Raw genomic sequence first — 22,577 nt, forward strand, 5'->3', positions numbered from 1 at the left:
ATCTACACGACATTAGTCATAGTCAACTAGTGACGTTGCAGGTATCGCTTTAGGTAAGAAGAATGTATCTATCCCTTTCGTCTCATAATATTTCGATGTCCACAGGGCAAGCGGGCGTGAACCAGCTCGGCGGCGTGTTCGTCAACGGTCGGCCGCTGCCCGACGTGGTGCGTAAGCGCATCGTGGAGCTCGCCATCATGGGCGTGCGGCCCTGTGACATTAGTAGACAGTTGCTAGTATCACATGGCTGCGTGTCCAAGATCCTCACGCGGTTCTATGAGACGGGCAGCATTAGGCCGGGCTCCATCGGTGGAAGTAAAACCAAGGTTAGTAAAGTTGTTGTGCTAGACCATGATGCTTGCGATCACAGGCGTGCTAACACTGTGACATCAGTAGACAGCTGCTGGTGTCACACGGCTGCGTGTCCAAGATCCTCACGCGGTTCTGTGAGACGGGAAGCATTAGGCCGGGCTCCATCGGTGGAAGTAAAACCAAGGTTAGTAATGTTGTTATGCTAGACCATGATGTTTGCGATCACAGGCGTGCAACATTGTGACATCAGTAGACAGCTGCTAGTATCACATGGCTGCGTGTCCAAGATCCTCACGCGGTTCTATGAGACGGGCAGCATTAGGCCGGGCTCCATCGGCGGAAGTAAAACCAAGGTTAGTAATGTTGTTATGCTAGACCATGGTGTTTGCAATCACGGGCGTGCAACACTGTGATATCAGCAGACAATTGCTAGTGTCACACGGCTGCGTGTTCAAGATCCTGACGCGGTTCTACGAGATAGGCAGCATTAGGCAGGGCTCCATCCGTGGAAGTAAAACCAAGGTTAGTAAAGTTGTTGTGCTAGACCATGATGCTTACGATCACGGGCGTGCAACACTGTGACATCAGTAGACAGCTGCTAGTATCACATGGCTGCGTGTTCAAGATCCTCACGCGGTTCTATGAGACGGGCAGCATTAGACCGGGCTCCATCGGTGGAAGTAAGACCAAGCTGAGTACACTCATTGCGCTAGGACATCATGATCGTCATCATGGGCGCACAGCCCAACATTAACTACTTGTATCCCATGGCTGCGTGTCAAAGCCCCTATCACGGTTCTACGAGATGAGCAGCATTAGAGGAGCTCCAAGGGAAGTAAAACCAAAGTAATTAACCTACCACAGCCGCTGGTCTCTTTAAGTTATGTATCCAAGATTTTCACGCACATTTTTTACGAGTACAAATAGACGGCCTTGTTACAAGAAGCTTAAAGATTTATTTATTTATTTAAACCGTATTGCACAAATTGAAATGATTTTTTATAACATAAAAGATTAAAATCTGCTGGCGTATTAGTCTAAAATTGAGAATGATGTCATAAGCGGTATTTAAATTGACTTGACATATAACTGTGACGTGATATCGGCGTGATCAAACAAGAATTGAATGCAATCGTCCACAGGTTATTGGAGTCCACTTCCTGGTCTATCTAGACACGATGCAGTCATGTTGTAAAACTATTATTTTGAATCATTAAACGAGAAAAAGTTATCACGATATTTTAGGAATATTGCTTTATAAATTCTAAATCCTTAAAGTTACCTCCAAAGTAAAATTAAACAGGTTACCTCAATTCAGCACAATTTTCTCACAAGTTCTTCTTTGGCTCAAACCCAAAATAAGCTGGGTTTAGGTATTTTATCTGTTTACTGAAAAATCGTCGCTTGTCTACAATTAAGTATACAATACAACTCCGTTATTTTTCATGTTATGTAGTCTTGAAAAGATCGATAGTACAGTCACAGTCACCTGCAATAATGTTACTCTTCGAAGGCCGCAAAAATATGTAACACGCTCTTATCGCTCTACAATCTACATACAGATCGTGTCACTGTCAGATATTTTTGCTGCCTTCGTTGTGTAACATGTAACATATTATTGCGGGGTGACTGTACATACTAAACCCGTAAAAATATAGATTTTTTCTCCGGTGTCAATCAATAGTTCCTACCTACCAAATCAACCATACAATCAAATTTCTACTCGAATCTCCAAAACGATATCATCAAATTATCTCCTCTGCCACCTGGATCAAATGGATCTAACTCACGCACATAACACAGAGCATCAAAATCAACAATGCAACCGTCGGCCGGCCGAATCGGCAACGGCTGTAATTATACTAATTATAAACTATAAAATGACCCGGTTTTAGGCTTCTGAGACGCCTTTCGACACGGCCGGGAGGCGAGAAACGCGGCGACTGGGTGCTACGGTTCCGTAGGTTATTACTTTTAGTGGCATCTTGTTTTTTAGTGGCCAGTGTTTTTAAAAAATGTACCATAAATAAATAGAGTCAAATATACTCTGGCACACTCACTTTGTCAGTAGAAAAAGGCGGCAAATTAATACAAACGAATTTAGCGCCTTTTTGTATCGGCAAAGTAGGTGTGTCTGATTATATTTTATAGTTTATCCTCAGTCTTGTATTTCAGAGGTATTGTTATAGTACATTATCGTTTTCGCGTATGAATGGATTTTTTGCAAGGATAATTTACTCTTCTATTTAATTGATGATAATGCGTATATAACTATAATTTGCACACTTTTTTTGATATAGATAAATTTAATTTAATTTTTAAGTAATTCGCAAATATTAATATTTGCAAAATAATTGTGTCATATACTTTTAATAATATTTTTTTAATAAAATTCCAAATGAGCTAAGAAATACAGATGACATGATTAGTTTTAAAAATAAGTTATTTAAATTTTTAGTTAATAAAGCATATTATAGTGTAAGTGAATTTTTGTTAGATGATTTTGATAATGAATGGTAACTGTGCACACAGCATGCAGTCACAGTCCATAAATGAAAATTGTACGCCTTATGGTGCAACATAGTGATACAATAATGATGTATATGGGACCTGTACTTATGTATATATACCCATGTTGGACAAATAAATGCTTTTGACTTTTTAATTTGGATACTTTTTCGGATTATCTTATCCACCTCGACGTGAAGAAGTAAAGCCAGCTTAAAACAGTTTCTAAAAAGCTACATGAGACGAAACGACTAGTCCTCGGGAACCCAGAAGCGTTCTCCAGTAAGCGTATTCAACGCGGCCTCGCCGAATTCGGTACGCATATAAAACTACCATTCCGACTCAAACGAACGCCGACGTCAAAAATTGATTACAACAAAATACTACCAAATCACCGAATACTTTTATTGGCGCTGTTATTTTTATGGAAATGCTTAATTGACCGCTAATCAAGAGTGTCGATTGCTGGATCGAATGCCGGTCGGATTGCGGTCGTGTCGAATGAGCCAATGACATGATATCATCGTGAAATACACATTTTAAAGCTCACATTTTTGGTCGAGGATGCACTGTTGCAGCACCGAGTTAGGAGTATGATTCATATTTTTTAATATTTCTACATACATACATATTTTGACGTGAAAGACAACTCTCAATGTATGACGTACCAGCAAAATCCCGATAACGCCCTTTGTCGTCTCTACGAGTATTTACTATGGAATTTCTTACAATACAAATACAAATACAAATGCGTTTATTTCATTACTTTTTACATAAGTTCTTAGGTATAGTATAAGGGTTAGGTAGGTAATTAGTCCATCTTAGGTATAAGGAGTAAGTAGGTAAGTATTAATCTAAACATTGTGCAAAAAATTGTGTAAGTAATGAAAAAGGTGCGGGTACAGCTTGCTGAATTTAAACCCGCCCTTGGTCAGCCAATCCAACATGAACACATGGCTGTAGGTAAAGGGTTCGAAAAATCAGGATGCATTTTATTTTAAATTCATTATACACAATATAATCTGTTATCATTGTCATTAGGTTAGAGAAAAAGGAGATGGTAAAGAGAGTGTAAAAATCTACTTAGAGAGACATAAAATAAGGATAACATGGATATATGAAAGGTATATTGATTTAAACTAGCACAATTTTCACTCATACTTTTATAACTAACGCGATTAAGTCCCGTGTTAACTATATAGTATCCTCAAAGGTACCTGACACAGGCTTAAACTCTTAAGCTGGCCATAAAGACTAGGGTATGCCTGCGCAGTTTTGCCAACTGCACAGGTAAAACGTAGCGTATGTGGCTTTCGCCTGTGCCGTTTTCTAACCAGCTTCGACTGTGCAGTTGAACTTCACAGGCAAAACTGCGCAGGCGTACCCTTAGCGTGTATGGCCAGCTTTACGTAGCAGAATTTTGTTCAAATACCTACCGAATGAGTGTAAAAAATGAAACTGGTAAATCTTTGGCCAGCAGCATGACAGCATTTAAATTGCCATGTTTTTAAAATAAACACAAAATATATATTAATAATTAAACCGCAAAAACAGTCCCTTGCCTAATTGCACAAAACACTGGCAGAATAAATCCGGATCGAATCTCAGACCGAATCGAATCAAAACTGAACTCTTCAAAATCGATTGCATTGCAATGTCATATGTCGGACAAAACGTTTCGGCGAGTGACCTATGCTCAAGGCCCGATGAATCCGATAATTGTCCAATCAAACGATTTCCCGATAAAATATTTGTGTGTTCATGATTTCAGAATTAGACTACGGGTATAGCAATGTAATATAAATATGTAAAACACCTTAATGCAAATGGGACAATTGACCCACATTTGGGAGGACGACCATGGGATAAGTGTTATTACATTCGTAGAGAGCAATAAAATGATAATTAACTTAGGAGGACAAGCCAATTGATCATGGGATGATAAACTTACTTAAGAGTTATAAATGGCAATAAATGATAAGATATTATGTTAAATACTTCAACGCTACTGTGATTCGTTTTGCACGTGTTTTTCAACCGATTTTATTGTTGTTGCTAGGCTTTGTTTTTGTTAACTCATGATTGTTACTTTTAACTCGACCGTTACGAATAAAAATCTACGAGCGAAATTGATTTCGTTTCGTTCGTTGTAGCATAAAGCTAAACGTTTCCAATGAATTTGTCGATGAACCATAGCAAAATCCGTATGTGTATCGCAATTAAAACAAAATCCGACCGAAACTAATTTCACAACGTGAGAAAACACGCGAACTCCAAATATTTACCGTTACTTCTGTTCTAATGGCGAAAATCCTGAGCTTCACAGTAATTAACAAATCGAATATAAAACCGATACAAAGTTAGCTTTGCAGGTTTTCTTTCGGCGTCAAACACTACTCGTAGTTTAGTAGTATGAAGCTACAGGCTACGCAAGTTCTGATGAGGCATGTACAAGTTTGTTAATCCGTATCACAGTTTTTCTAGATAATCGGTGATCGGTTCAGAAGCTTTAATACACCGGTGCCACTTGATAATAATTGACCCTCTATTCCCGGAACAATTAAACTTTAACTGTTGCTTAGCACGAAAGTAACAGCGTAGTTGTAATGGTTTGTAATAAATACGAGGCTTAGTGTAAAAGAGTGTTCGGTCGGTGTGTCTTTGATCTTAAAACTATGTATGTATATGATTATACATTGTTATTTTGAACGGAAAACTATGTTTTTCTGTTGATGTGAAAATGGTGTGAATATATGCCATTTCCCGCTTTCGCTTATTTAAGTAAATACATATATGTTAATTCGACAAAGTGCTAAAATTGGCGGTTATTATAGACGTTACACGACACAACCGTCTTCTCTCAACATTCTTCGAGAAAGGGACAATAGTGTCAGCACTATGCCTCCATTGTGTGGTTCATCCGTGGCAAAAGTGGCCAAAAATATAGGTACCTAATATTTTTCCTTTAATTAGGTATTTACAAAAAAGGTAGCCCAGGTACTAAAGGTTTCTCCGGCATGGCGCTCTACTTACTTAAGTAAATAGTTAATTCTGCCGGGAGCTTATTCTTCTAGGTTCTAAGTTTTGTTAATTCTACATTACTTATTATGTTATTCTATTAACTATTTAATTCATCATAAAATGTACAGACAGATTGCAAAAAAACATTAAACTGTATACCTAGAAGTTACTTTTATTTTGGTTCGAATTTTGTTATTAGATACTAATAAGGAAAGAATATATTTAAATTATATTATTATGTGACCAAAAACACTAAGTTTTCCCTGTCAATTTTAGTACCCATTGGAAAATTTCCGATAGGTATTCTATGTTAATTCGGAGAAGTTTATCGACCTCCAAACAAAACAAATCACAATTAGGTACAGACGCAGACTGCACGGCCGATCTCCGAATCACCAAACCGTTTATGGTCACTTATCAAAACACCGTATTTGCACGCCTCAAACCCCAATCTACATACGTACGCTATCCGTTTTACGGCCACGAGTTATGGCCTTTATGATCGATGGCCACAGTTTATGGTCAAATGGGCATAATTAGTGGAGCCGCCACAGCTCCTCTGCGTCTTTATGGCCAGTGGGCGGTACACTATTGAACTCGACTTTCACAGTTCTATAATTTGGCGTATTTGTACCGCTTTGCCTTTATTAGCTGTATTAATGGGCAAGAATTAGTGTTCTTTACTTGTTTCTTAATTTCCACTTCCTTCCACTGTGCTGTTAAGTTTGTAGTTTATCTGTGGGAACTTAGCTATGGATATAACAGCAAATTACTTAAAATTATCCACCTGTAACCTTTTCATGGCTTAAGTACTGAATCAATGTTGAAAAAAGGAATCTTACGTGTATAAACTATATTTGTTTTTTAAATTGATGCCTAAATTAATTATCCTTAAAACCAAACAAATTGTTATTACACATCTGAAATAAACTTTATTTCAGGAATATTTGTTTTAATAACTACGGAAAAAATTCATTTACTAAAAAATTGTATTCTTATCTTGCATTCTCCAATTTGCTATTTTTACTGCTCCATAAAGTATGTGTGAAGTTGGTATCAACTTATTTTACTTGTTAATATGAATGTGACCGAAGGGTCGCTTCGGTATAGCCAATTAGAAGGCTTTCGCGCACTCGAGAAATTCCCTCGCCAGTGTGTGAATACTCTTATCTCATTACATGGGCAAAGCATGCATGTTGGATATGCAAAAAAATACTTTATGTCGCAGTAAAGAAGATTCAAAATAATATAACTGATGTACAAATTTACATAGAAGAGATGGAAACATTATAAAAGTTTTCTCTACGTCACTGACGTCTCATGTGCATATCAATTTGAAAATAACTACGAAACAATGTAAGTACTGTAGTACGGTCGAAAGTATTAATTTATGACCCATTTCATACCTTGTCACAGTGACAATCAATATGAAAGTCGCTAGAAACCGCATACTATTGTCACTGTGACAAGGTACAAAATGGGTCCAAAATTAAAACTTTCGCCTATACCATCACGCTCCGCGATTGTTGCGCCATTTAGGGTCCTAGCTAAATTGGTTGTTCAATACTTACGCTATAGAATTTTCAATTTAGCAAGAACCCTAAATTACACAACAATCCAGTGTGGTGACTGTACATACAGTTCACAATACATATTAAACATTAACGCCGGCATGAAACAAAACACAATAGCCACCATAATTAGTCCATGTCGATTATAAAACGACAACTCAGAACATGGTTGACGATTATTCAAACACAACGTACACGGAACCGCGCCAATTAAATATCATCCCCACACGTTCCGAATCGCCCCCAATTTCCGGACGGAACGCGACAATTTATCCTAATAACATGTTAATACAACGGGGGTGAACTTCTACCTGAACGCGGCTTCAGAACGCTCTTTTACCATATCTTTATTAGATCTCGCGTTCGGAATCCAAAAACAAGGTCGGAAATTTTTACTACTGTTTTTTTTTAAGATTGACAGACGATAGGATAAGGGAAATAAATGTACGTTCGTTTTATTTATCGCTTATTTGTTATTAAATAGATAATTATGATGTCTAAGGATCAAAGATTAATTTATTATTTCTAGTAATAAAGTTGGCAATTATTTAAACATTAGAGAAGTTTTAATAAGATTTTATAATCCTTCCAGTAGTTGTTTGATTAATGATACCGGTGGCTTGTTTATGGTTAAGCGCATGGCAAATATATCATTCGCTATGAACATAAAAGGGTTAAAAAATATTCGTATGTTATTGAAAACTTTCTGATAAGCATCGTGCGCCATGACATGCCAAAGAGACATTAACAGCTCTGTCAACTAATATGACGTGGATATGAAATATTCAATAGCAACACTAGCAATGTTTAATTGCATAAGCAATGGCAACACTGAAGCGCATGAATTGTAATTGTTGTTTTCATGAAATTATTAACATGGGGTCACACACAGGTGGACACGCTATGCCATTGGAATAATTTTAAACTATTTTAAGGATCACCGTTGAAGCAACTGAATTCAGAATTCAAGTTTTAATGTTTATGGTTCTGCCTGATTTAGACAAAATTCAGAATATCAGTTCTTTTTTTTAAATCTGTACCAAGCATTCTATTTGAATTTACTTTGAGGGCCTCCCCTTTATAATATCTGATAGACAGATTGATGGAAACTAATTATACATTTCCAAATTATCATGTGGATTATTAGCTATGAAACCTACTTACAATTGAATTTACACGACACAGTATTACAATAAAACGTAAGACAAAGGATTACTTACATTCTCAAACCAATATAAAATTACGATAAGGAACTCGCAAAAAAATGGTAAAAGACTCAAGGTCTGTATTGACTAAATCACAACTAACAAATACCCACAAAAACTTTATTGAAACTTCAAACAACCCGTCAAATCGAACGTGACATTTTCAAATAATTAGGTCGTTTTCGACAATCGCGGGTAGGATCGGGTAATTTGTAACAGTAATGGCGCGATTGGTCAAGTCGGGTCATGGGAAAGGCGAGCACCTGTCACCCGCCGTCACCTATCGCCGCGTTATCTGTGGAGGCCTTAATAACCACACGTGTGGAAGGGATGTTTGTCAAAGGACTGTCTCATTTCAAACATAGATAATGAGAATCATACTAATATATCTTTGTCTTACACTAGTACTAGCACCCAAAAGAATAGGATGAGTATAGTTTTTTGTTCTTAATTACTGACAAATTTGGTTTGACCAACTATAGTGATGTGACAGACAGAGACAGAGTCGCACCACCATAAGGGTTCCTTATTAACTGTTTTGCACGGAACATTTTCGTTTCATTCCTAATTTTCAGGATAATCCTGAAATGTTGTTATCTATATATAAGTATGCGTGATCTCAAGTTGCAATAGGTCTCATACTTAATTCAAGTAAAATATATAAGTCCTTATTTCATTGTGCTGTGTGCATCCGCAGGAGCAACTGCGCCTAAAAACCCGTTGGTAAAAACCCTTCCACTGCGACCAAACTTTCCCTTTCCTTGCTGTCAAATTAACGCAGCTGACTGTACGTACATTCAAAAAACATTACTCTCATAATTATATTCTGTATAGCCTCAAAACTGTCCGAAATGTTGGTTTTGCCAGCACGCGGACAATGGACATTTTTGACGAGTTTCAGCGTTCGACAATAACTGGCCATTTTTACCAGATTCGCTTCTGAATTATTTATAGCTTCATTTATTGACAATGACCATGGTTTACTGGCAGAGAATGTTGGGTATTAAGTCCGCGATTTTATAGTTTTTGGGAGATAAATTCCTGTTACGAAAATACTGGAAATCAAAGAATTCGTCCTTTTTTAGGGTTCCGTACCCAAAGGGTAAAAACGGGACCCTATTACTCAGACTCCACTGTCCGACTGTTTGTCTGTCACCAGGCTGTATCTCATGAACCGTGATAGCTAGACAGTTGGAATTTTCATAGATGATGTATTTCAGTTGCCGCTATAACAACAAATACTAAAAAGTACGGAAACCTCAGTGGGCGAATCCGACTCGCACTTGTCCGGTTTTTTTATTAGCGCTATGTAACGTGAGCAACTGCCATAATGCGATGACGGTCAGAGGCGAAAAGCTCAATTTCAGGTCCCTAACTTGTTCTTCAGTCCCTAACCAGTTATAAGTATTTGTGACGTTATTTATGAAAAGGGACCTTATTGATGGCGCTTACGCCATTATGAACGATGCTCCGTTATAAATACAATGCCGCGCGATGTTGTGCGGCGTAAGCGCCATCAACAATAAGGTCCCTTTTCATAGATAATGCCCCATTTTATTATTTTTATACTATTAAACGAGCAATGTTTGTGTCAACTATAGGTCGCGCTTAATGGCGTCAACTTTGTAGGTACCTTATAGCCTAAAGGCCAAAGGCCACATCGGGTGCGTGTGCGTAGACGTGCACGTGCGCTAAAATGTTGGAGCCGTGCACGCACACGTCACACAAGCCGTGTGCCGACCTGCCGACTCTCATAAGAATCTGTACATATATTACAACGCCCACGTGTGCACAATTGCACATATACGCACACGCATCATCTGTGCACACTTGCACAGTACTTAAAATACCATTTACAATTGTTAAAAAGTTAAAAGCAAAATATCACCGCCCGTTAAATTCAAATTCGCTTCATTCGCAAATACCTTCTGAAGAACGATCCAGTTGCTCTACAACATTAAGCTAAAAAGTGGATTCACAAGCTGTAACGAATAAAAGCCGAATATCTAGACTAGGTAAGGTAGTGGTACTAGTGTTCGACACGCTAATGCCCAATAGATGACACCCTGCTATCACCTCTATTGACAATGACGTAAGTTTCAAGATGACATGTACTGGGACCGTGTCGAGCACCAGTACCACCACCTTACAGTCTATTATGTGCCTATCACAGAATTATATCATCATGGCAGACTAAACCCCGCGACTAGCCACCACAAAAGCCGGCCGATTGGCAGGCGATCGGCGGATTTTCGGATTTGCACCGATAATACACCGTTTACGAGTTCGCCGGATTACACTGTCAATATTATTACTCGCTTTAATACCGTAAAGCTGCTTCATAAAACATATTGGAAATTATAGCAGATATGCTCAGTTTATCTCTCCGGTTAGGACGCAGTCGCAAAGCTTGATAAGCAGTATATTGACATGTTCGATTCGGTCAAAGGTACCTTGCATAAACTATTACAGAAGAAGCATGTTAGAGTTTGTGCGGAAAGAGAAGAGTCGTAGAATGTATGGGGCCCAATACATTCCACGACTCTTCTCTTTCCGAACAGACTATATGATTGTGAATAAAACAAAAAGTGGAATTTAATGACCTTAAGGGTTTCAACTCAAATGCTCGATATACCCAGATAACTTTGATAAGCCTGCTGACAGAACAGAAGAATCCTGTGCTTCTGGAACGGTTTAGTTTAGAGCCACTTGCGCCAGCCAAGGTTAGCTACTAACCCGGAGTCAACCATTAACCTAGTGTTAAATTGTGCTGGTAACCATGGTAACTCCAGATTTTGCCGGTTAACCCTGGGTTAGTCGCTTAACCCTGGGTGGCGCAAGTGGCGCTATAGGTAAGGTCTTGACACGTACCTACTTTGGCCTTGGCCTGACCTGGTGTTTGGTTTAGCCAAACAACAGGCATAAGTGCGAAAATTGGATTCTTTACTCCTACTTTGAGAAACATAGCTAAACATTTGTATGTAATGATGTAGCTTAAGAACAGATCGCCTTATAGTGGTAGGCCAAAACTGTACGAACTTTCTATGCCTATTCGGGCAGGATGTGCTGAACAAAATTGTGTTATTACATCTTTACTAATGTACCACATTCAAAGAAATAAATAAATGATTGATTGATTGATTGATTGATTGATTGATTGAGAACATGTCTTCTTGTTATAAATAAAATCGTTTTAAATAATCTTAGGAATAGTATCAAGAATATGTAAAGTTTACTTACTTCCTTCACTGACTCAGTGACATAAGAGAACGCCACTCTGCCCTATTCTGTGCCACTTCACGTCAGTTGGGTACTTCGAGGGCAGACAGGTCTCTTGGGGCTTGGTCACTCCAGCGGTATCTGGGACGTTTTCCACCTAGGTGCCCCATATGCTCCTATCACAGTTCGATCCTCCCCCAACCTCTACAGCTGACCAAGCCAGCGAAGTCTAAATCTGAAGTTTATATACTGATTAAAATATTTAAGTACTGCGAAGTGCTTTTACGTGTCATTCAAGTAGAGTCGTATAAGCGTAAGCTGACTCTAAACTTCTTACTTATGGCTACGCATCTAAATTATACGTTTACGATTATATCCCTAGGAGAGCCGCTTTCTTGCTAAGTACTTATATGAAACCATCTGGATGGGTGGCAAATTTACTGTTGCGAAATGTCAACGAACAAAAACTGTGCAAAGATATGCATGGGATATTATTCACACCAAACAAAACCAAGAAAAACACGTAATGATCGAAATCCTTCCGTTAACTTTAATCACAAGGCACCTAAAGTATTTAAGACTGGAACAATCACCGAATCTTAAAACAAACAGAACCGTATTGTTAACGACATAAGGGCACATTTAAACATATTTTTTATTTGATACGGCATGATATCCGTGGTGATTTAAAAATAAAATAATAACCCAGGATTGCCTTCCTGACAGTTTCATCTGGTAGTCGGTTTCCGTCAACCTTGCAATCCCTATTATAATTCCTCGATGCGAATCATAGCGTTTTAAGTAGAGGTGGAATGATAGTATTATAGAGGTTTTCATTAATGGAGGTTGCGTTCTGACAAATTTCTTTTATGGAGGTGCAAATAACCATTGAAAGTAGATTTACACGCTTACGTTCTGGGTTTCAGTAGACCTGAAATATATAGCTTCTGTCTATACTTGCACTTTTACACTACATTAATTACTACTTTATTTTCTTATTAATCATTTGGGTTTAAAAAAATCCCTTGAATTGTAGAAGAAAGTTTTATTGGAATGTAAAAAGCATACTTTGTTTTTGATTTAATTAAAACTATTTCACCTACTACAGGCTGTGATAGATACCCAATAAATAAATTGAATTCTGGATGAAGATATAAATAAAATTATCATTGCTATTAAAATATTGTTTCTGCTGTCTACAACTACATTATTTTAATTACAGAGGTAATAAGTAAGACTCGTTTCAATAATAGAGGTAAAAAGAAGAGCAAAAATAACGGATTTTTTTAGCACAGTGTCAATTATAGAGGTCTTAGTTGCGACGTGGTCAATTACAGAGGCAAAATTACGAAAAGCCCTAAAATCTAAATTGCAATTATAGAGGTTCCAAAATTTCAATTATAGAGGCCTTTTGGTCTCAAGGGACCGGGACCGGACTTTTGGTTGCAATTATTGAGGGTTTCCATTTATCCAGGTGCCAATTAACCAGGTTTCACTGTATTAATTTGCTTACAAGCAACTAGCACATACATAGGTACCTAGTATACTTGTTAATGTGGAAATTGCGTAGTTTCGAAAAAACTTAGAAAAATTCTTAGATCTGGAAATTTCCTTCATTTTTCGTAATTAAGGCAAAGCATTTACTTGCAATGCATGAATTCCGGTCGAACGGAATTACGGAAGAAGATACATTTTAGAAAAGTGTTTGATGGGAGGATGCCTTTTCAACGCAGAACCAATTATATCCAGCAATTTTGTGGGCACCGTTTTAATTCTAAACTATACGTGTTCAATATAATTTTGGCGTGACATTCTCAAACGCTCCGCAACGCGCGATACAGTAGCATTCCCTTCCCTCACCGCGCACGTCACGGCGCCGTTCACCGTTTTTGCGCCGCACATCCATCATGCCTTGACACATCCAATATCGCTTTTTGCACCGAGATGGCGCTGGCGTAACTGTACGCAAACGCGTGGACGATTAGTGATTCTTATTACGGATTTCTATTAGACTTTCCACCTTGATGGGGTGAGAGATAATTCGCAGGGCGTGCGACTTTACTATAATGACTATAATGATACATTGATTCGATATTAATTCTAGAGGTTTCTCTGCTAATGTGGCAGGTGTTTTGGTCTATAGTCTAGTTTACGGGGTGCGTAATTATGAATGAATTATTGTGGCGATGTCAACGGGATACTTTGGGATTCAGCTGGCCCGTATAGTGCCAACTTTTTTGCTTAACGGGTAACGTAATTAAGAGTAGATAAAATAAAATAAATATACAGGTACCTGAATATTAAATTGTTAACATACTTACCTGATTAGAAAGGGAATCTAAAAAGGGTGGCTAATGATTTTGAAATTTAATATTTTTTCCGAAGAGGTTAGCAGTTACCGACATGTCAAGAAAGTTCGCTCACTCAAAAACTAAGGTACTTACCTAAATTATTATTATTGGTACTGACGTGGTGTCAATCTTTGAAATCTCTCAAAATCTTCGATTCAACTAATCATGTGTCAGCTCAAATTAAGAATTTCCGCTTAGCGTTTACAGTTTTGCCGCAGGAAGTGGTGCGGCTCTTCCGGTTTATTTTTTCGCACTTTTTTTATGGCACCGATTTTTGGCCAGGCAATGTATTTTACAATATTATAGTATACCTGTTCGCGATAATGCGTAATCCCAAGTCAAGCTACTTAGACTGCGATCATGTTGCGGAGTAAATGACCATGAGATGAAGCGGTTTTTTGCTGTCATTTGTTATACTTTAACGCAGATGAAAGTAACACTACAGTTTCACATCACAGTCACACGCGGAGCTTTGCGACATACGTTGTAAAACTTAGACTAAAGTAGGCACATATAACTATATGTTTCGTCTTAAAATGAAAAACTTACTGTGATACTCTAATATTAGGAAATGTTGTAGGTAATATGAAATTTACAGGCAGTCGTGGTAAGGCTACTTGTTAGAATGAAAGGTAACTATTTATTACCTCACTTTAGTAGATAGAGGCGTTCTTATCACTCACTAGTTGAGTGACATGTCGTACACGTCTTTAAATCGTAATTAGTAGGTACCTAATCTAATCCCTATAGGAATTATTAGACTTAACGGGCCCACTGATTAACAGGCCGCCGGACGGTATCGGCCTATCAGTTGTTCGGAACTGTCAAAATTTTGTTCTAACTGACAGGCCGATACCGTCCGGCGGACTGTTAATCAGTGGGCCCCTTTACTTACTTGTTTTGTTTGGTCGGATTGTTACTAAACAGGAAGTAATCGTAGGAAAACGCGAGAAATATTAAAAACCGTCAGGATTATTTAAAAAAAACTTTCCGTTGCAACCGTTTCCTTCATCCCAACAATCATCTGTTTGATTGAATTTACGGAATCGAGATTAAAAATCAATTACACCTATTTTTTGCCGCGAAAACGCTTCCTCGCACGCATGCGTGCTTTTAAAACATAATTACGGTACGCTTAAGTAGTCTGTCAAAGTTAATGTGTAAATAGTAGCCTTCGGGATTAGGTGTGGTAAAGTATCCCTTTTCGAGCGAAGGCGTCAATTTTGGCGGGAAACTAATAATTACGCCATTAGACGCTCAATCGATATCCTATTGAGCGCACAATTTTAGCGCCATATTTTTTCTTTTTTTCAATCGAAGGGCACGTTCACGGGGTAATCTATAATTATTTTTGATGCGTTCAAAATGCATGTCATAATATTTTGTAAGACTTGAGGATTTCTATTCTGTGGAAGTTGAACAATTAAAAATTACTTCCTTAATAGTAGTCTAGTATTAAGTAATAGTAGTCTAGTATTAAGGTTTACCACATATGTGTAGTACATTTTTGTTATACCTGTACTTGATTTTTGCATAGGTACTTATATTGCACATAAAAAGCTCTATTTATTTCTGTACCCTCAAATGAATGTAGAACACGCATAAAATTTTGTAGGCACATCCTCGTCGTATCTCGTATATAGCTTAAAAATTAAGTACCTAACCTTGCTCCATTTTTCAATTCATATCATCCAGAGATTCAGGAAAAGTGTCTCATAAAGTACATAAAATTCGACCTAACGATAGTTTGACCAATTTATTTTATTTCCTCGATTCAAAATATAGCATCACACAAAAATAGTAAAGTTGCAATAAAGATGCTTATCAAAATTAGATTTAGTGTCGGAATTTTAATTACAGTCCCGTATCTTTACAGCTCTTCATGTCCACAGGTAATATTGGTGTATTAAAGTCCGTGCGAACTCACAGGTGGCCCCAGTAATGACTTAGTACGCCGGCTTTACCCATTACTCGGTTAGCGTACTGTCCACAAAACTGATCATTTTTATACCTTATTACAAAGGCGTAAAGTCTAAATGTGGTCAGGTAATTGTTGCTCTTGGTATAGGATATATTATTGTGTATTATGATCGATATGGCTACTGGGTTTTGTAATTTTTGGCCGGTAATCTGGATGATAAATTTGTTTTTGGGAAACGTCACACGTGTTGTAAAACTAAATAAAAAAAGCATTCAGCCTTTTTCCAATAAGTATAAGTATTGATCTCTTTTGCTTAAGTTTTTTACATCCCTTTAATCAATGTTGGTCTAGTACTAGTAGTTTAGCTTCGAACTAACTTTCAACCCCTCTTAATTTTAAACTTAAACGCCGTTTACTGACTCTAGATGTCAGAGTTGATAACATTATAGTATTATTAATATATTACAAGCGAGTACTAAGAGTATCGACTAGTTACCTACACCAAGTGCAACCAGGAAGCAATCTACATTAAATAATTATCCGCACACAAAAAACAAAGCTGCGCACCAACATGCATTAAGAACAAATGGGATTATTTATTACATTGTCATTAAAGGATAATACCGTTATGCAGTAAAACTAAAAAGAGCCAACGTTTAAACATAGTACTTATACTATTTCTTACGAGTGGTAAATACTAAGCGCCACTTGCATCATTCTACTAACCCGGGGTTAACCGGTTAACTTAAACCTGGAGTGGAGTTACCTTGGTTACCAGTACAATTTGACACTTCTGAGTTAACGGTTTAACAGTTTAACCGATAACCGGATGGTGCAAGTGGTCACCGATTCCTACCAGACCCTACAGTTTTGAAGCTATATTCTAAAACTCCCCTTCTTTTCCAGCAAGTCGCGACCCCGACCGTGGTCAAGAAGATCCTGCGCCTGAAGCAAGAGAACCCCGGCATGTTCGCGTGGGAGATCCGCGAGCGGCTGCTGAGCGCGCGCGTGTGCGAACCCCACTCCATACCCTCTGTGTCGTCTGTGAACAGGATCCTGAGGAACAGCGGGCTGGCGTGGAGCGAGGATGAAGGGAGGAGTGGTAAGTAAATGTTAAACAGTCCGTTCTTCTCAGCTAGTGGCGCCCCTTACTGTTGCGAAGAATATCCAGCGCCTAAGCGGCTTGGAAAGGCTCGCGGCTGGACCAGATCCAGCCCGCGGGCCATAGGTAGTTCGGGTCCTTGCTATCCTAAAGCACAGCGTGATTCGATTCGCCACGCTGAATGCAGTTACGTTTCCCTATCCTCTATCTCGCCTGGAGTCACAAGTATAGGGCTACCGCGAGTTACACGAGATCTGATTTCCATTTCTGCCGTTTGTCGGCGACGGACTGTCTAATATTTTTAAAGTTTCGAAACGTCGCTTCATAATTAACTGACCAAAGTGAAATCGTCCCTTCCGCCTAAATCCACCATTACCTACGGAATATATTTTTAAGCATGATTAATTCAATTAAGTCAACTTCTTATCAAATCTACTTATAAATGTAAGCGACAAGAATCTACACATTAACCAACTATAATCGTATTTCAACACCAAAATAAAAGCAAACAACGTCAAACAACTTCACAACGGACGTAAATTCTCGGCACCAGGTGCCACTGCGACATACACAACTATGTCTATTTAATTATAGGAAAACAGATTGTCGGGAACTATAAAATGTCGACTAAATTAGTAGGCTTTAATTAGGTTAAGATGTTCATATAATTTTAGTGCCCCGTTTTGTTTTAACAGACTCTATTGCTTTAATCCATTAAAAGAACAATATTTGTAGATTATACATAATGTAGGTCAATCTGGTCTCGAAAACGTCTTGGTTTTAATATGTAAGGTTATGTAATGTTAAATTAATATTCTTCTAATTTTGAATCTTAAATATGTAGGTATATACCACGTGAGTGCTTTGGTGCTATACTGTTAACTTATGTGTAAAGTTTTTAAATAAATCTGGTGTTCCACAAGGTTCCCATCTGGGGCCTTTATTATTTGTACTGTATATAAACGATATCACGGAATGTATCAAGAATTCAAACATGCTTTTATACGCCGACGACACGAAATTTTTCAGAGTCATACGAAATCCAGACGATTGTAATTTATTGCAAAACGATTTACATAATTTCCAGACTTTCTGTTATGTAAATAATCTTTTCTTAAACCCAGGAAAATGTTTTGTTATTAGCTTTAGTAGAAAAAGGACAAATATTAATTTCAAGTATGATCTCTGCAATAAAGAGCTAACCCGTGTAAACCAGATTCGTGACCTCGGCGTAATCATGGACTCAAAGCTTACCTTTGTGCCCCACATTGACAATATCTTAAATAAATCTTTTAAACAGTTGGGTTTCATCTTGCGCGTAGGTAAAGATGTCAGGAGACCTTCGACTTATAAGATATTGTATAATAGTTATGTCCGTAGTCGGTTGGAATTCGCTAGCGCGGTGTGGAATCCGCTATATAAAATCCATAGCGATAGAATTGAGAAAGTGCAAAAAAAGTTTGTAAAAACAATTGATTATCGCACTGGAAATAAATACATAGATTACTCTACCGCTATGAAGAGATATAATATTTCATCCTTGTGCTTGCGTCGTGAACGCACTGATGCTATAATTCTTTATAAAATCATAAACAACATTATCGACGCCCCTGAGTTGTTAAAATCTCTATCCTTTAGAGTACCCCGTCGTTGTGAGCGAGCATGTAGAAAGAAGAACCTCTTTTATATTCCTCGTAGCCGAACTTCATACGCGAGAAACGGTTTCATTAGAAGGTATGATGATAAATTTCAAAATTTAGATATTATAACGTTGATAGTCAGTATAACCACATAATTAATAGTATCAGATGTGCCAGCAACAAAATAAAAGCAACGAAAAATAAACATAAAAAACTGACCGAAAATACATTAAAACTTATAGATGAGAGACAGTCTTTACACCTCAAAACAAATAGCCCAGAATACAGAGCAAAAGATAAATTGGTAAAACGTAGCATACGTGCAGACATCAGACACCATAATACAAAACTGGTAGAAATAGCTCTAACAAAAAACAAGTCCCTCAAGGCCGCAAAAAAAGGTGCATCACAGGAGCAACGCTGGATAACTAGCTTGAGGGACAGCAGAGGAACAAAGCAGGGAGACAGGGACACAATTTTAAATATTGCTACAGAATATTATAAGGCTCTCTACTCTGATCCCCTCCGAACTCAAGATCCACCAATCGAAGGCGATAGTTTCAGCGCCATCCCACCAGTTACAGAGCACGATGTGTACCTGGCACTTCGAAAAATGAAGTACAGCAGAAGTGCGGGTGAGGATGGCGTCACAACCGAAACATTGCGAGTTGGGGAGCCATCATTAATTCCACACATTTGCAGATTGTTTAATAAAATTATAGAAACCCAAATTTTCCCAAAAACTATGTGCCACTCGAACATAATTCTGTTGCATAAGAAGGGCGACAAGGCTGATATAGGAAATTATCGCCCTATTAGCCTTGTATCCCATCTTTATAAAATACTTATAAAAATTTTAGAAAACCGAATTTCAGGCCAACTTGATCTGCACCAACCACCCGAACAAGCGGGATTCCGCCCCGGACTGTCTACCACCGACCACCTGCACACGTTAAACCAAATTATCGAAAAATGCAACGAACATAACCTCCCCCTCTACTTAGCCTTCGTAGATTATTCCAAAGCGTTTGACAGCATATCGCACCATGCCATCTTCACAGCTTTACATAATCAAGAAATAGCCCCTAATTACATCCAACTTCTAAGCACTATATATAAACATAGTACAGCCGCCATAAAATTACAGTCTTCTGGCCCGTCCTTTGATATACAAAGGGGAGTTAAACAAGGAGATCCGCTATCGCCGAAACTTTTCACCAGCACATTGGAACATGTCTTCCGGAAGCTTGCGCCGCGTTGGGGAGACAAGGGCCTGGTTGTCGGCGAAAAAAGGTTAACTAACCTTCGCTTCGCCGATGATATAGTCCTTTTTTCCTCAACGGCATCTGAGCTACATCTTATGCTACAAGACCTTAGCAACGCAAGCCTCGAGGTCGGACTGAAGATGAATATGTCAAAGACCAAAGTCATGTCCAACAGCACAAAACGTAAGATTGAGGTAAACGGAGAACACATTGCATATGTCCATGAATACCTTTATTTGGGCCAAATAGTCTCTTTCCAGGCGCGACAAGACAAAGAGGTCAATAGACGGACCGAGAACGCCTGGAAGAGCTATTGGTCCATGAAACACCTCATGAAGGGAGACCTACCTCTGTCTCTCAAACGTAGGCTCATGGACATGTGCATACTTCCAGTCCTCACTTACGGTGCTCAGACTTGGTCTTTGACGGAAGCTCAGAAGTCCAAACTCGGGGTTTGCCAGAGAGCTATGGAGCGCAGCATATTAGGTGTGAAACTAAGGGATCGCATCCGGAACACCACGCTGCGCTCAAAAACTCAGATAATAGATGTAGCTCAAAAAGCGGCCAAGCTAAAGTGGGACTGGGCTGGTCATGTCTGCCGCATGCCGAACGACTTGTGGGCCAAGTTAACCACAGAGTGGGTGCCCCACGAGTCACACCGGGGATCCGGCAGACCTCGTCGGCGATGGCGGGATAACTTGGACTCCTTTTTGAGAGACTGGCCAGATGTAGCTCAAAACCGGGACGAGTGGAAGAAGAGGGGGGAGGCCTTTGCCCAGCAGTGGGACACAACAGGCTCATTATAATAATAAATAAGATATTTTCAATGAAAAGTTATATAGTTTCAAACGACTGACCTTGAAGTGTATTAATAGGCTTTAATTAGATAGTTTATAACTCTAAGTGCACTTTTTGTTTGTTATTAAAATTTATCCGTTTTCGTTAGGATGCACGAGTATTTTTGTAACTTCTATTTCATTCCAAATTCGAAATTCCATTGAGTATTTTAGTAACTTTAATTTCATTTCAACTTTGAAATTCCACTTAGTTTTAGTACTACTTATATAAGTTGTATGGTTTATATATTCTTATTAAGGAAACTGTAGGTCTATAAGTCTAATAACCGTTTACTGTAATAATTTATTACTATAAGAGAATGTTTGTTTCTAAATAAAGAAATAAAAAAAAATAAAGAAATAAATAAATACAAAGACGATAATCTGATAGTCCGGTGTTGCATTCCGTGCTTTCTTTTGATTTTTTGGTTTTGATTTTCAGGGAATGCGCTAAAATGAGGAACAACATTGTACACTTTCATTTGTATTATGTCCATGATGTCCAATTTTGAAATAATGACAGTATCCATTTTAGGAGGATAACCGATAAATAATTACTTATTTTTCTTTTCAGATTCCTACCCGCCATCAGAACCTCAAAACGTCATGGATTACATGTCGTTGAAGAACCTACCGCCGTCTATGCCATCTCAGCAGAACCCACCGTACTTCGCGCACACCGCCGTCAGGATCCCGCCTCCTCAACCCTCAGAGCCGCTCTACGATAGGCGGCTCGCCACCTCCTGGCTTCTAGCCAACCAAGTCCAAGCCCAAGGCCTCTTGAAACCCTACCCCATATCCCCATGGCAGAGGATCATGATCCCCTACCATCCAGACTCAAAAAACTTCTCACCATACGCCATTAATCTGCACAACGATCTCTTAACCAGGATCAATCCGGATGAAGTCAAATCCGAGAATTCTGAGCACATTTCTGTAGAAGCGAGCGACGATAGCAGAGATAAACAGGAGACGGAAGAAGAAAGAAAAACGCCACATGAAAAAGAGAAGAAGAAAAACCCTTACTCCATCGAAGAGCTTTTGAAGAAGCCAGACAAAATGGTGAATTCGAATCCTGTCGTGTTCCAGAACTTTCTGCGACAGCCTAGCGGGAGTATGATAGAGTATGAGAGGGAGAAGGGTTCTAGTAACAGAAGCTCGCCTGCAAGCTTCTGCTCGGGGCAGAGTTCCAACGATGGGTTCGCAGAAACGGACAGGCCTGAAATAAAAGCAGGCAACTAAAATGTGGTAGCAGCTGTTTATCACTGGCCATTGTAAGAAATCATTTGAACCAGTACCGATTGTTTTAGAGAAAAATGTACCTACTGTAAATAAATTTGCCATATTTCGGAAGAGATTATTTTACTCCTGCATTTGGTTAGGTATTTTATTTGTATGTAATTCAGTGTTGTTATATGTAGGTAATATATCTAGTAATAAGTAAAGCCTTTATGGTCGACGCTGAATATTTTTGCACGGGGAAAAGTTACGTGCCATACAAAACTGACTTTCACCAGTGAAAGAATAAACTTTAAATTCCAGTGACAATGCTGTAACAAAATACCTTTAGCAAACAAAACTATGTTATGATATAATTATGTATTGTTAGAAAAACTTATTCCTTGT

At 38.5% G+C, this 22,577-nt stretch overlaps 1 protein-coding gene across 1 annotated transcript; it reads left to right on the forward strand.

The window, feature by feature from the left end:
- Window positions 1-22,520, forward strand: LOC134802818 (paired box pox-neuro protein). The gene is made up of 3 exons (XM_063775547.1): window positions 1-326; window positions 17,015-17,210; window positions 21,526-22,520. Exons 1-3 carry the CDS (start codon window positions 63-65, stop codon window positions 22,191-22,193), a joined length of 1,128 nt encoding a protein of 375 aa, XP_063631617.1. The 5' UTR covers window positions 1-62; the 3' UTR covers window positions 22,194-22,520.
- The last annotated feature ends 57 nt before the right edge of the window (window positions 22,521-22,577 follow it).

The sequence above is a fragment of the Cydia splendana genome, chromosome 2 (assembly GCF_910591565.1).
Source record: "Cydia splendana chromosome 2, ilCydSple1.2, whole genome shotgun sequence".
Taxonomy (NCBI): Eukaryota; Metazoa; Arthropoda; class Insecta; order Lepidoptera; family Tortricidae; genus Cydia; species Cydia splendana.